Source organism: Piliocolobus tephrosceles, chromosome 11 (assembly GCF_002776525.5).
Source record: "Piliocolobus tephrosceles isolate RC106 chromosome 11, ASM277652v3, whole genome shotgun sequence".
In the NCBI taxonomy this organism is placed as follows: Eukaryota; Metazoa; Chordata; class Mammalia; order Primates; family Cercopithecidae; genus Piliocolobus; species Piliocolobus tephrosceles.
The window spans coordinates 121327229-121340042 of record NC_045444.1 but is presented as its reverse complement, the minus strand read 5'-3'; the positions used below and the strand labels follow the sequence as shown (position 1 = coordinate 121340042).

The 12814-nt window shown below is 51.7% G+C and overlaps 1 protein-coding gene across 6 annotated transcripts in view; it reads right to left on the bottom strand.

Moving 5' to 3' along the window:
* Positions 1 to 997: 997 nt before the first annotated feature.
* The window catches only part of SH3BP4 (SH3 domain binding protein 4), a 102445-nt gene continuing 90628 nt past the window's right edge, over positions 998 to 12814 (bottom strand). For 5 of the 6 annotated variants that reach the window (XM_023228763.1, XM_031936549.1, XM_031936550.1 and 2 more), the window contains 2 exons: positions 3938 to 4126; positions 998 to 3098 (listed from right to left, as the gene is read on the bottom strand). In XM_023228763.1, coding sequence (XP_023084531.1) covers positions 2874 to 3098; positions 3938 to 4126 — 414 coding nt within the window. In that variant the 3' untranslated portion in view covers positions 998 to 2873. The remainder of the gene's footprint in view (positions 3099 to 3937; positions 4127 to 12814) is intronic. The other variant, XM_023228764.1, reaches the window with a different exon arrangement.

Genomic DNA, 12814 nt, shown 5'->3' with positions numbered 1-12814 from the left:
TCTCAAAAAGACGTGTCCAAGTCCTAAATCCCACTGTGAATGTGACCCTACTTAAAGACAGGGTCATCCTAGGTGTGGTCAAGTTAAGATGAGGTCTTGATGGATTAGGGTAGGCTCTAAATCCTATGACTGGTGCCCTTAGAGACAGATTTAGTCACAGACACAGAGAACAAGTGACCATGTGATATCTTGATTTCAGACATCTAGCCTTCAAAATTGTGACAGAACACATTTCTGTTGTCCTAAGCCATGCAGGGCACTTTGTTACAGCAGCCCTGAGTCAAAGTCCCTGCCCCTCTTATTGGCTGTGTAAATTATGGGACCACATTGAGCCCTGTCCTCAACTGCAAAATGGGTGTGAGGACCCAGCCGGCAGGTGCTGCAGGGTGGAGTCGACACAGGTACAAGGGGTGGAAAGCGTCCAGCTAACAGAGGGCTTGTGCTCACTCCCCAAGTTCCAGCCATGTGGAGGGTTCAGCCTCTCCTTGCCCCATGTACCCTGTGTTATCAACGTTGCTGACACACTGGTCCCCAGGTCTGGCCTGTTGGTGGTCTGACTCCCACTCAGCCTTCAAGCCTTGCATCAGTCATGTTCCATAAGCTCCATTCCTCCCCCTCCCTCCAGGTGGAGTTGGTCTCCATTAGGAGTCCCCCACAACACGGTCTTTCTAAAGCATGGTGTGCCCTTGTTTGCTGCAATCAGCACTTCGAGGCTGACGCCTGACACACACAAATGACTCCATCCTAAACTTTCTATTGCGGGATTGGGGTTGCCAATTCTCAGGACCCAGAAAAAAGCAAGGCATCGATGTGATTTCCTTTGGGTGCCTGGCGTGACACCAATTCCCATTTGGTTAGTGATGACTGAGTGACTCTTGTTTCAAGAGCAAATGAAATGAATAGCAAGAAAATAGACACCTGCCACACCAGCTGTCATGCTGTCATCTAGGGGTGACTATTTTGGGGAGGCAGCCATTGGTCTATGTATAAATACATGAGGTTTTATTTTTGTTTTATTTAAAGTTTGGTTGGGTACAGAAAACACACACACACTTAACAGGTAAAAATATCCAAATAAAATTTACTGCAACTTTTGTAGAATTTTATTTGTGCTACAAGACACGTTGCATAGGAAACTATTTAAAGCCCCTGAGGAAAAAATATCCATGGTTTAAGGTGCAACTGGTTTTGTATCTTCTTTGGGGAAAAGGTGATAGATGATCTCTGGGAGAAATTATGGGGTGGAGTTGAGAAGCACAATCGAAGGTTACATGGTGGGATGATTGGCGAATTGTGTGTCCTGGTTCTTGCAGCATAAAATAGCTAGTGTTTGTTCTTATTTTCAGTCTATTGGTCTTCAGTATCTGAATAAGTAGCTATACAACGTTTCAGGCCAGTAAGGGAGTATACATTGATTACACTAAGGAAGTAACATGTTTCAGGAAAGCAGTTTTAGAGAATGAGATTTGGGATCCCAAATGGCCCCTGACAACTGCAGGCACACAGGTGTGTCCTGGCACGTTGCTGGGGATCACCTCACTCTACTGATTTGCTGGGTATCAGTCCTTCCTCCTGCTCCCTTCTAAGACGTGACATCTATGAGGCATTGTGAGATTCACACAGCATGTCTGCACCCTAAAGTTATTAATGCAACACTGTGCCAAGTTCCTGATTTTATGTGAGACACATTTTCATTTTTACAAAATGCTCATCTTGCTCAGATGACCTTTACATTGTACAAAAACCGGTTTCATCTAAACTATTACTTTCTTCGAGGAGATGCAGGTATACCAGGAAGGAAGAGGGGTTAAGCCTTAGATGAAATGAAGTGCGGAGTTTGGCAAATGGCAGCTGGCACCTGTGCACATCAGCATAAGGCGTTGCTTGTGAGGCCAACCACAGCATCTGCAAGAAGCACGAGAGTCGGTGGCCACCAAGGCTCTGATTCGCTCGTGAAGTTTTCTTCCTGTCCACAGAAGAGGCAGCAAACTCTATGGGAAGCACTGCTTTGACCCCAAGGAAAAAACAGTACAATGGCCTCGTAGCAGCGGGACCACCTCACTCTCAAATGGCATTGTTCTTGTCAAAGACTAAATGCACACTGGCACGGCTGCTTTCTAATCTATTGGCAGAAACAGCTCAGGGCACCTACATGCTAACGCAGGACTTCACTCTGCCCACCAAAGCTCACCAAAGAGTCACATGTTCTGTGGATGGTCATTCACTACGCGTGAGGCAAAGCTCGGAAGACAATGAAATCCGAGTAGGGAGCAGGAGCTCGGGCCTTCTCAGAAAGCATGAGCTGTACCCGTTTACTGAAGAGCCACTTTTTCCCACGTGATTCACGTTCTGATGTGTAGGGAGTGACAGAAGTCCAACAACCCAACGAGTGTCTTTCTGGGCTGAGTGTTGAAATGCAAAGTGTGGCCGGGAATCAGAAATGCCCCCAGTGACCTTTAAATACCTATATACATCTCTAACATAATTTAAAAAGGCCTATAACAACATAAAAACCTCAACAGCCTGTGCCCCTATTAAGTTTTCTTTTAAACCTTTATGGTCCATAAAAAAATTAGACACCACCTTTCTCATAGATCCCTTCCCCCCATTCTTTAGAAAAGTGATTTTAAATTTACATTTACCCTTAACAAATAGAAAGCGATGTGATTGGCAACGACCTGCAATAGGCAGTCCCTTCAGGCCTCTCCCTCGATGGAGAAGGGTGGCACAGGATGGGTGCAGGCCTAGCTGGCGGGCCCTGAATCTGTCTGAGCAGCCACCCCTTCCTCCCTCTTCAGCTCCGCGGTGACAGCAGTGCACTCAGGGCAGAAGAGGGCTCGCACTCCAGAGCAGCAGGAGGGGAGGGGACCCACTCAAATCACGAAGTCGTCCTGGTCCGCGGGGCTGAAGGCGGCTGCTCTCAGAATGTCCAGGGAGTTCACCAAGATCAGAGTCCCGGTGAGGTGTTTCCAGCGCTTGGTGATGGGGTTTTTCATTTTGTCCAGGCCCAGGTGCAGCTCCTGGATGACATCCCGGTAGCTGTCCCCGATCTGATGGCTCCAGGTGAGTAAGAAGTCATACGCAGGCTTCCACATGGCCTGGGAGGTGGAGTCGTAAAAAACAAAAGGAGGGAGAGAAGAAGAAAGATTAGGAGACAGAATGAGATTTGTTCCTATTACTTAGTGCAGCTTCTGTAGTGACTATTTGGGACACTCTTTCGTGAGTGAACAAGCCTACAGAAAAAACAGTGGAACCATCTCGGGGCTGGGGTCAGCACACTCCAGAGGGAAAAAAGCAGGGCTTTGTGCAAGAGTAGGTGCACAACAAATGAATCATCAGAAAGGATTTCTCTTTCCTTACAATCCTTATGGCACTTTCTCTCTGTGCCATTCATTTGGAAATTCATCCCATTCATAAAACACAGCCTTGCGCTTGGGACTTCCTGCTTCCTGGATCTTGCAAGCCTGAACTATCTTCCAGGAAGCTTACTAGGGTGCCCTCCACAAACATGCAAGAATACAAAGGACCTCTGAGCAACAGCCCGGCCACACCGGCTTCGGCCCAAGTTATGTAACGTACCAGGTATCACTCCAGCCCAGAACAGCTCACAAAGGCCTCTGTGTATGCGTTATTGCATTATTCAATCCTATTGATGGTAATTTAAGATCAAAATTAAAGCAAGGGACAGGCAGTTCTGCTTGTCTTTCCCATGTTGTGTGGGAAGGACATTCTAAAGCCAGGGCTCATGGCAACCAATCCGGAGGACGGTTCCCACTCAGTGAGGCGCACCCAGTGCTGGGCACATGCGTGCACATTTCCACCCATCTCACCCTCATGGAAATGCCACGAGGCAGACCTTTTTACAGCTGCACTGCACGGGTCCAAGGAGCCAAGGGACAGAGGGGCTCAGTGAGCTCGAAGCTCAGCCGCGGCTCACCTCGCTGTCCACAACCCCGTTCCTGTCCCGGTGAGGAGACTCGTAGGCGTCCATCTGCTGCTTGGAGACCTTGGCCAGTTTCTCGGCCAGCTCCCGCCAGCGCTGGGCCACCTCTACGGCTGTGGTCAGGAGCACGAAGTCCTGGATGAGTCTGACCACCAGGCCCTGGCAGTCCATCTTCAGTAGGGCCTGCGGAGGAAGAGGTACAGTGTGAGACAGTGTAGGGAGGGGGCAGGCTCTGCTCCCCGCAGAATTCCAGCAGATGGCGCAGGAATGGCCATGGGCTCTCTATTCTCCATGTTCCCTGGCCTACCAAATGTCCCCTGAAATTGATCACTGCCAGGGCTCATGGGAGAGAAAAGATGATGTGCAGAGCGTGCTGGGTTCACCAGTGTCTCCCTCCAAAGCCCACATCCACCCAGAACCTCAGAACGTGACCCTACTTGAAAATGGGGTCTTTGCAGAGAGAATTAAGATGAGGTTCTTCTGCATTAGGGGAAGTCACCAATGACTGGCGTCTTCATAAGAAGAGAAAGCAGACACAGAGGCAGAGGGAAGAAGGCCTTGTGAAGATGGAGGCAGAGGCTGGACAGATGCAGCCACAAGCCAAGGAATGGAAGGAGGGTTGAGCCAGCAGGGCCCAGGCCTGCAACACCTTCTCCCCCACCGCTTCCAGACGGGGCCACCCTGGGACCCCTGACTGAGACCTGTGGCCTCCTGAACAGTGAGAGGACAAGTATCTGTTGTTTGAAGCCCCTTGGTTTGTGGGCATTTGTCTTGGTAGCCCCGGGAAGCTAACAGACAGGGTGAATATGGATTGTAGTTGTCACCATTCCCACTCTCTGGGGATGCCAGAGAGAAACGAATGCATTTCACCAAATAGACACCATAGCCTGAGGCTGAAAGGGACGGAGGGCGAGCTGGACCTGCTGGGCGTGCAGGGCTGACACTGGCCAGTTAGAGAGCACTGCGGGCAGAAGGGACAAAGGCTGGTGGACTCAGACACAGACCCCCCAGGGAGAAGAAGACAGAGAACAGAAGAGGCCCGGGGCAGAGACAGAGGGTGTACCACCACGAACCACAGTGATCAGGAGATCCACGGACCTCCCCCAGGACTGTGCAACACGAGAAAACAGTCTCCACAATTGGTGGGATTGCTCCCACGCCAAAGCGGCAAGAACTTTGTACTGTGTCTTTAGGACAGGGATTACTAACCACAGAGGAAGTCAGAGGGGAGGTAACAGGAAAGACAGCCCTGCTGGGACAGTGGCTGGTGGGACAGGAACTGAACATATGGCTCAATAGCCTAATATACGTGGTGGACCCCAGGCTGGGGTCAAACTCACATTTCTGGTTTAAAGAAACAAATCAAATTGGCTAGCACAAGCCAGCAGGCCTGCTAGTCCTGCACACCGTGCCAAGTCACATGACTGCCACTGGGTGTCATGCGAGCGACTCTGGCGCCATCCTAATTATAAATGAGGCCACACATGGTTAGCGTGCGGCTCTGAGTCAGTCAGGATGACGTCACCAGGAAGGCAGGAGAGCCGCACGCTGGGTCTGATTCTTGTCTGAGTCTCCTCTGCCATAGAAGGCACAGCTCACCACCACCCTTCAAGCTTTCTCTCATCCAACAACGGGAAAGGCTTGGCTTCCAGGGCAAAGCAGCCCGAGGCAGCCCAGAGACGATTTCTGAGGCTCCCGTGGGCCCTTGGACAGGCGAGTTGCTAAGAAGAGAGGAAAGTCACCAGGCCTGGTGCTCTTTCTCTCTACGCTCTGCTTCAGCACCTGAGGCTGGTTGCCAGCACTGTTTGGCCAACTATTTTGTGCGGATAGCTGGGTCATCTTGCTAGTGCTCATGCAGTCGGCTGGGCTGCTTGCTTCAAAGCGAGCCCAGCTGTTTTAGACTGAGTATTCTAAGGTACATTTTAAGTTTACTTAGGGGGAGTCTAACAATACAAAAAGGTGACCTTTTTGGTGACGTGTGGCATGCATCAGCCAGAGTAGGTGACTCACGATCCTTCCAGGTGGGCCCCCACTATCTCAATCCATGCAATTTAAAAAGAACCATGAGCACCGGGCGCCGTGGCTCACGCCTGTAATCCCAGCACTTTGGGAGGCCAAGGCGGGCGGATCACGAGGTCAGGAGATCGAGACCATCCCAGCTAACGCGGTGAAACCCTGTCTCTACTAAAAATACAAAAAATTAGCCGGGTGTGGTGGCGGGCGCCTGTAGTCCCAGCTACTTGGGAGGATGAGGCAGGAGAATGGTGTGAACCTGGGAGGCAGAGCTTGCAGTGAGCCGAGATAGCACCACAGCACTCCAGCCTGGGCCACAGAACGACTCCGTCTCAAAAAAAAAAAAAAAAAAAAGAACTATGAGCGACAGATCATTCTGATGTCCCCCTAGATATGAGCTGGCTACCAACGAGGCTGGCCAGAAGGGGGAGGTTTGAGGACCTGGTGGCCGTTTCTGTTTTTGTAGAAGCTACTAGAAACTCAGGGCTTGCTGACTGGGCTCCTCCACTCCCCAGAGCCACCCCACAAAACACAGCCTGAGTTCAACCCACTTTACAGAAGAAGCTGAGAGAGGCGAAGTGGGTTTCACACCTAGAAATGCCACAGCCAGAGCTGCCTCCGGGCGCCCATCCCCAGCTCCTCCCTGCTGTGTAGGCTGCAAGGCGTCTGTTCTACAGATAAGCACAAGAAGCCCGCAGACGCCAGGCTTGTCCTGGGTCCCACAGCTGGAAGTGACAGGCACAGGGGCAAACGCAAACTTCTTGGCACTCGGCCAGCATCCTTCCCGATGCTGTGAGCCCCACAGGGCACTGGGAATTGAACCACATGTAATACTGGTCTGGATGACGCTCCATATCAACTATTTATATATTTCAGAAGAAGGTCTGTTTCAATTTGAATTTGGATATATTCAAAATAAATTGTTTTAAAAAATGAAATGTTGCTAGATTCGTTTCAGCAGGTAAAAAGCATACAGGTGTGTATTCACGTGTCGGGAGGGTGTGTACTAAGCTGGTAGGCTATCAGATCCTAATTTTCTTGCTGGGGTGGGAGCCTCATCTGCGGTCCTGGGAAGGTGCGCTGGACCACCACAGGGTTTGACACGAAGTCACTCAGTGTCCCCACTCAGGTCTTTCGTGGCTACTCCGCACACATCAAGCCCATCTGGCTGTGTGCACAGCTGCCTGGCTCCAAAGCAGCCTCATTTTCTAGGTAACAGAACATGTCAAAGTCACCTGCTTCTGACTCAAGTCATTCCTGGCACGAGTGATCAAAACTGCTCTCTCCCCAGGGGAACTGAGCACAGGTCCCCAACGTCCTGGGAAACACAGGTGTTCTCTGGCTCCTGGGAAGGAGAGCGCCTGGACTCCATCCAGGGGCAGCCAGGGTCCCATTTCCATGGATCCTGGATGAATGGAGAGGTCGGCACTTCCAACACCAAGAATGAAGGCATCTTTCCCTCACTCACTTTGGCTCCACTTACACAACTTTTACTGAGTCCAGCCCTGGTTTAGTTTGTTACAAACCACCCGTACCATCAACAAGGCATAATTGATGCATATTTTCAAAGGGCAAATTTTGGGTGCCCACTAATTGTTAGCAATAGAAAAATTTCACAGCAGGAGGCTCTAGCTCCATGAGCCTGATCCCTGTAGCTTCCTCTTTTTATGGGCACACAGGTACACCAGGAAACACTCAGTGAACTGAGGCACTATCCTGATTTCAGCTGGAATTTTGTTAAAGTGAGTACACTATGAGTTCAGTCAGGGTTACTGAACTTTATAAAGGGACAGATAGTAATTTTGGCTTTGTGGGACACACGAGGCCTGAAAGCCACAGACAAAGCATATGGGAATGGGCGTGGCTGAGTTCCAACAAAATGCCATTGACAGGAATAGCAGACCTGGGGGCTAGAGTTTGGCAACTTGTTTCAAGAGACATTCTTGGCCAGGCATGGTGGCTCACCCCTATAATACCAGCATTTTGGGAGGCTGAGCGGGGAGGATTGCTTGAGTTCAATGAGTCCCACATCAGCCTGGGCAACACAGTGAAACCTTGTCTCTACTACAGACAAAAAACCAAAAAATTAGCTGGGTGTGGTGGCACGTGCCTGTGGTCCCAGCTACTTGGGAGGCTGAGGTGGGAGGACTGCTGGAGCCCAGGAGTTCGAGGCTGCAGTAAGCTGTGATCAGACCACTGCACTCCCACCTAGGGATAGAGCAAGACCTTGTCTCAAAAAAGGGGCGGGGGGGAATATTCTTATAAAGTACAAAGAAATACAATTCAGGCTTTTTTGCTGCATGTTTATTCCATCCTGCTTCCTTCCCAACACGTCCCAAAACTAGAAGGGAAGCCTTCTGCACATGGCACCTGGACAATGGGCCCAGCCTCCTTCCCTTTCCCACGTTAACAGCCACAGGCTCTGGCTCTGGGGCTGCCTGGGAGGAACCCCCCAGGACCCCATCCAATGCACACTGTCCATCAACTCCTCCTCTTCTGGAAGTTAAAGTGCGTCTTCTCCCAATTCACAGAGAGTCCCTCCACACCATTCTTTCCCACCCCAATGCGCCCCATGCACTTGCTAGCTTCCTTATTTCTGTTAGTTTTCAAGTCTCTTTGGGTTTATTCCAGACCCCACTCCACTCCTAAAACAAGCACCCTCCCTTGCTTTGCCTCCCACAGCAACTCCTCTTTCTTTCTCTTAGAAACTTCTCCACAGAGCCCGACACGCCTATTTCCCTACCTCCCACAGCTTGAGCAAAACGTCCCTGCTACAGCCATCACCGATGGCTCCAGGTCACCACACCCCACGGCTTCGTTCTTATGGTGGATCCAGGACCAGTTGTGACAGCTCACTCTGGCCCCTTAGGAAGTTCTCCCTGGGCCTGAGGCCACCGTGGGCTGCTTCTGCCCCCATGGCTGATGGCCACTGCCCATGGCCATCTCCAGCCAACTCCCCTTCCTTCCCCACCATAACAGAGACCACGTGCCGAGTGCTGACAGTATCCCGAGAATTGGGAATAGTTTCTTGCATCAAAAGGGCGCTGCTGAATGCAAAGTTTTCTGAATCTCAAAAAGCTGGGTTCCTTTTCAAAGGCCTCCACCACTGCCAGACGCTGCTCCTTCTCTTTGCCTGACAGGAACCCACCAACCACACAGTGTTTCTGGCCAGTCTACAGAGGATGCACTGTGAGGGTTTCATGTCCCCTGCTTCCCCTCTGATGTCTCAGGTGGCTGAAAGAAAACCCCACCCTCGAATCATGCCATTGCCACCATTTTTTTTAACATGGGACCACGAAAGAGCATAAGGCTTAAATGTGAATGTGCACGCTTCTCCTTTCATAAATATTTATGACTCCCCCTACAGCTGATTGAATATGTATATTTGGCCACCAATATCCATAAATTCTTGTTGCCTTTGCCCCTCTCTTGAAGCATCTGTTTTTGGCTTCTGGCAGGAGGCTCTCCTTCCCAACCTGTCAGGATAGCCACCCGCAGGCTGCAACCCTTTATGAGGAATGAGGTTCTCCTTTCTAAATGCACAAACCTTGTCATTCTTCAGCGACACCACCACAGGCTCTAGTGGGAGACAGGTGGCCAGGACAGAGGGGTACTCTGAGTGCAGCCACAGCCATGTTGCTGGGAAGGGGCAGGCAGAGGCACTGGGATGCCTTACGCACGGGCTCTATCAAAAACAGGCACAAAAACAATGGAAAGAGAAAATGGAACCACAGAACAGAAGCATGGTACGGCCACGTGAGAATGCCTCCAGCTTGGATTCTTAGCCCAGCCCAAGGCCTGCATTCATTCATTCATTCATCACTCATTCATTCATTCATGCATCATTCATTACTTATCTATCGAGTGCCTCAGTGTTTCTTATGTGCCGGGGCCCTTCCTCTCATGCGACCTATGTTCAGTTAGAGTAATAATGAGAAACAAGTGTACAAGAACATAAACTTGTTTCTTTTCTTTTCTTCCTTTATTTTCAAGACAGTTTCTCACTCTGTTGTCCAGGATGGAGTATTATAGTGCTACGATCATAGCTCACGGCAGCCTCGAACTCCTGGGCTCAAGCGATCCTCCCACCTCAGCCTCCGGAGTAGCTGGGACTATAGGTGTGCACCACCACATCCGGCTGATTTAAAAAAAAAAAAAAAAATGGAGAGATGAAGCCTTACTATGTTCCTCAGGCTGGTCTTGAATTCCTAGGCTCAAGCGATTCTCCTGCCTCAGCCTACCAAAGTGCTGGTATTATAGGTGTGAACCCCCATGCCTGGCCAAAACAAACTGCTTCTGATTCAAGAAACACCATGGAGACAGAGGATGATGGGTTGCACGGGGCTGCAGGGAAGGACGTCCTGGAGAGATGGTATTTGAGCCGGCAGCTGAGGGCGATGAGGAGGTCTGGGAAAGGGAGCTTCAGGAAGAGGAACAGCATAGCATCTGCAGGGGCTGGAAGCCCGGCGAGCGGGGTGTGTTCAGGGCAGAGGTGCACGGAGCACGGTGGCCTCCGGGGTGGAATGGGTAGGGCAAGATCTTACAGGACTTTGTGGGGCAAGGGCAGGGACTGACCCCGTTCTAATGGCAGTGGAGAGAGGAACAACCCAGGTCTCATTTGATTCCTTTTTCCTTCCCATCTCCCTGCATACTGACCGTCTCAAACTCGCACACTTTCCCCATCATTTCAACGCTGTTTCCAACCCAAGGCGTCAGAACAAGGACACAGAAAGCCATGATAAAAAATAAGAGGCAGGGGGTGGCCTGGCTGTGACTCTGGGAGGGGCAGGTAAAGCGGTGGCAGAGGCCGCAGAAATCGTGACAGCCCTGTGACGACAAGCGGAATAGAACAGCCAGTTTTCAGGGTCTCCTAATAAACGCCCTGGGAGAAATCCATCTGCGGTTTCTAGAAGTTTGGTCAAGATGATGACTGACACAGGTGTCGGGGGGCGGGCGGAGACACCGCAAAACCAGTTTGACTTTATCACCACAAAAATCTAACCTTGCCTCAGGGAGCTGACCTGGCCAAGGGCAAGTTTCACTTCCTCCTCTCTGGGTAGACGAAGGACTCAGTACGGAGGACACACCCCTCCCTGCAGTGGACGGGGCGGCCCACCGACAAATCCCCTCCCGGAGACGCCAAGCAATTCGATTGAAACAGTTTGATCATTTACGTCTTTTGGAAAAAGACAAAAAAGCAGGAAATGAGTGTAAAAGCCACCTCCTTGGAGGTTATTTTCCACAGCTGGTGTACTCCCGGTTGTGTCATTTTTCCACCGCTGGTGCAGCGTCGAGATGAGTGTCCTGGGCTCACCAACGCTGTCAGGTTCCATGACGGAATGCACGGCCATGGCTGTGGTCTCGGGGCCGCCCGCACAAAGCCTCTCACAGGATGGAAGCGCTTTGTGTGCCACTGTGCTGGGTGCGCCCGTGAGGAGACCAGGCCACGGCCAGGCACCAGGTTCTGGAAAGTTGTTTTACTGGAGAGCTGGGAGGTGTGCTCTGAATCACACACGGGTGATGGGTGATGGCTGATGGGAGGGACACAGGCCATCCCCTCCCTGCAGGTGAACCCATGTGGGGCCCCGGAGGCTCCCCTGCTGCGTTTGTTCGCTTCCTCCCCACCCAAGTGCAGTGCCTTCCTGGTTGCCAAGGTGGCCCCTCTGACAGCCGCTTCCAGTTCCATCTCCCTTCTCTAGCGAATCTCGTGGCTCCATGCTTCTGGCTCCACACAACTGCAGGGCACCCAGAGACGGTCTCTCGCCCCACTCCTGCCCCACTCCTGCTGGGCTGCGTCCCTTCTGTCTCCTGGCTCAACATGGGCAGCCGAGCCAGGTATGTGCCATGTGTAACCCTCACCTGCACACCTGTGTCTACAGGACACTCTGGGCTCTCCCAGACACACAGGGCTCAATCCAGGGGAGCCGGGGAGGTGGCAGAAAGGCCAGGGCACCAAGAACCACACCTCTCGGAAGCTAGGAGGCAAGAAAGGCTGCGGGTTCAGGGGAACGAGGAAGAGCGGCACATGGCAAGGTCACAGGGTTTTCCCAGGAATGAACACCAGCGATGTGCCCCTTTCCGGAGGATGGGGATGGACTCTGTTCTGTCACAGGGAGAAGTCCATAGGGACTCTCCACCACAAACACCCCGATGGCAGAACACAGGTGTCGCTAAGCCTAGCCAAGGTAACCGCCAGGACCCAGCTCTACTGACGGCGGGGCTGCCCGCGGGTAGCGGTGCTGAGAAAGCATTGAGCAAATGCTCCCCAGTTGGCTTGTGGGCTGGGGCGTAACCCACAGTCTGACGCTTACTTCCCCCTTTTATTTCTTTGGATTCCAGTTCACAGTTGCGCCGGCAAAACAAATGCTGTCCTCGCCCCACAACTCAAACCAACACAGAGCGGGAAGTGGAAACAACACAGAGGTGGTGGGAGCTTCAAGGAAGCAAAGGCAAGAAGAACTCACATTACAACGAACTCGGGCTTTGGGGCAGTGGTTCTTGAGACTCTAGAGTCACAAACCCTGTTGGGAATCTAACGAACCACAGATCTGCTCCCAAGAGATCTAAACTGAAGTGGCGAGAGCACAGGCCTCCTTCTGCCCCCACCCCCACCGGGTCCACTCGGGGACCCTCGAGGAGCTCACTGACTCGGTGGGAAAAGTGACTGGAATGCTCTTCTTTGCAGGGTTCTCAGGTGGTCTGGGGCCTCCCAGGATCCCCGGTAAACCCGTATCTCCAGATGCACACTTCAAGCCCCACATGTATATCCCAGGCAGCGGGACATCAGCCACAGACACCGTCCTGGTGACTTACACCACGGCCCACGCCCAGGCATATTGGGAAGGCGAAAGGCTGTGC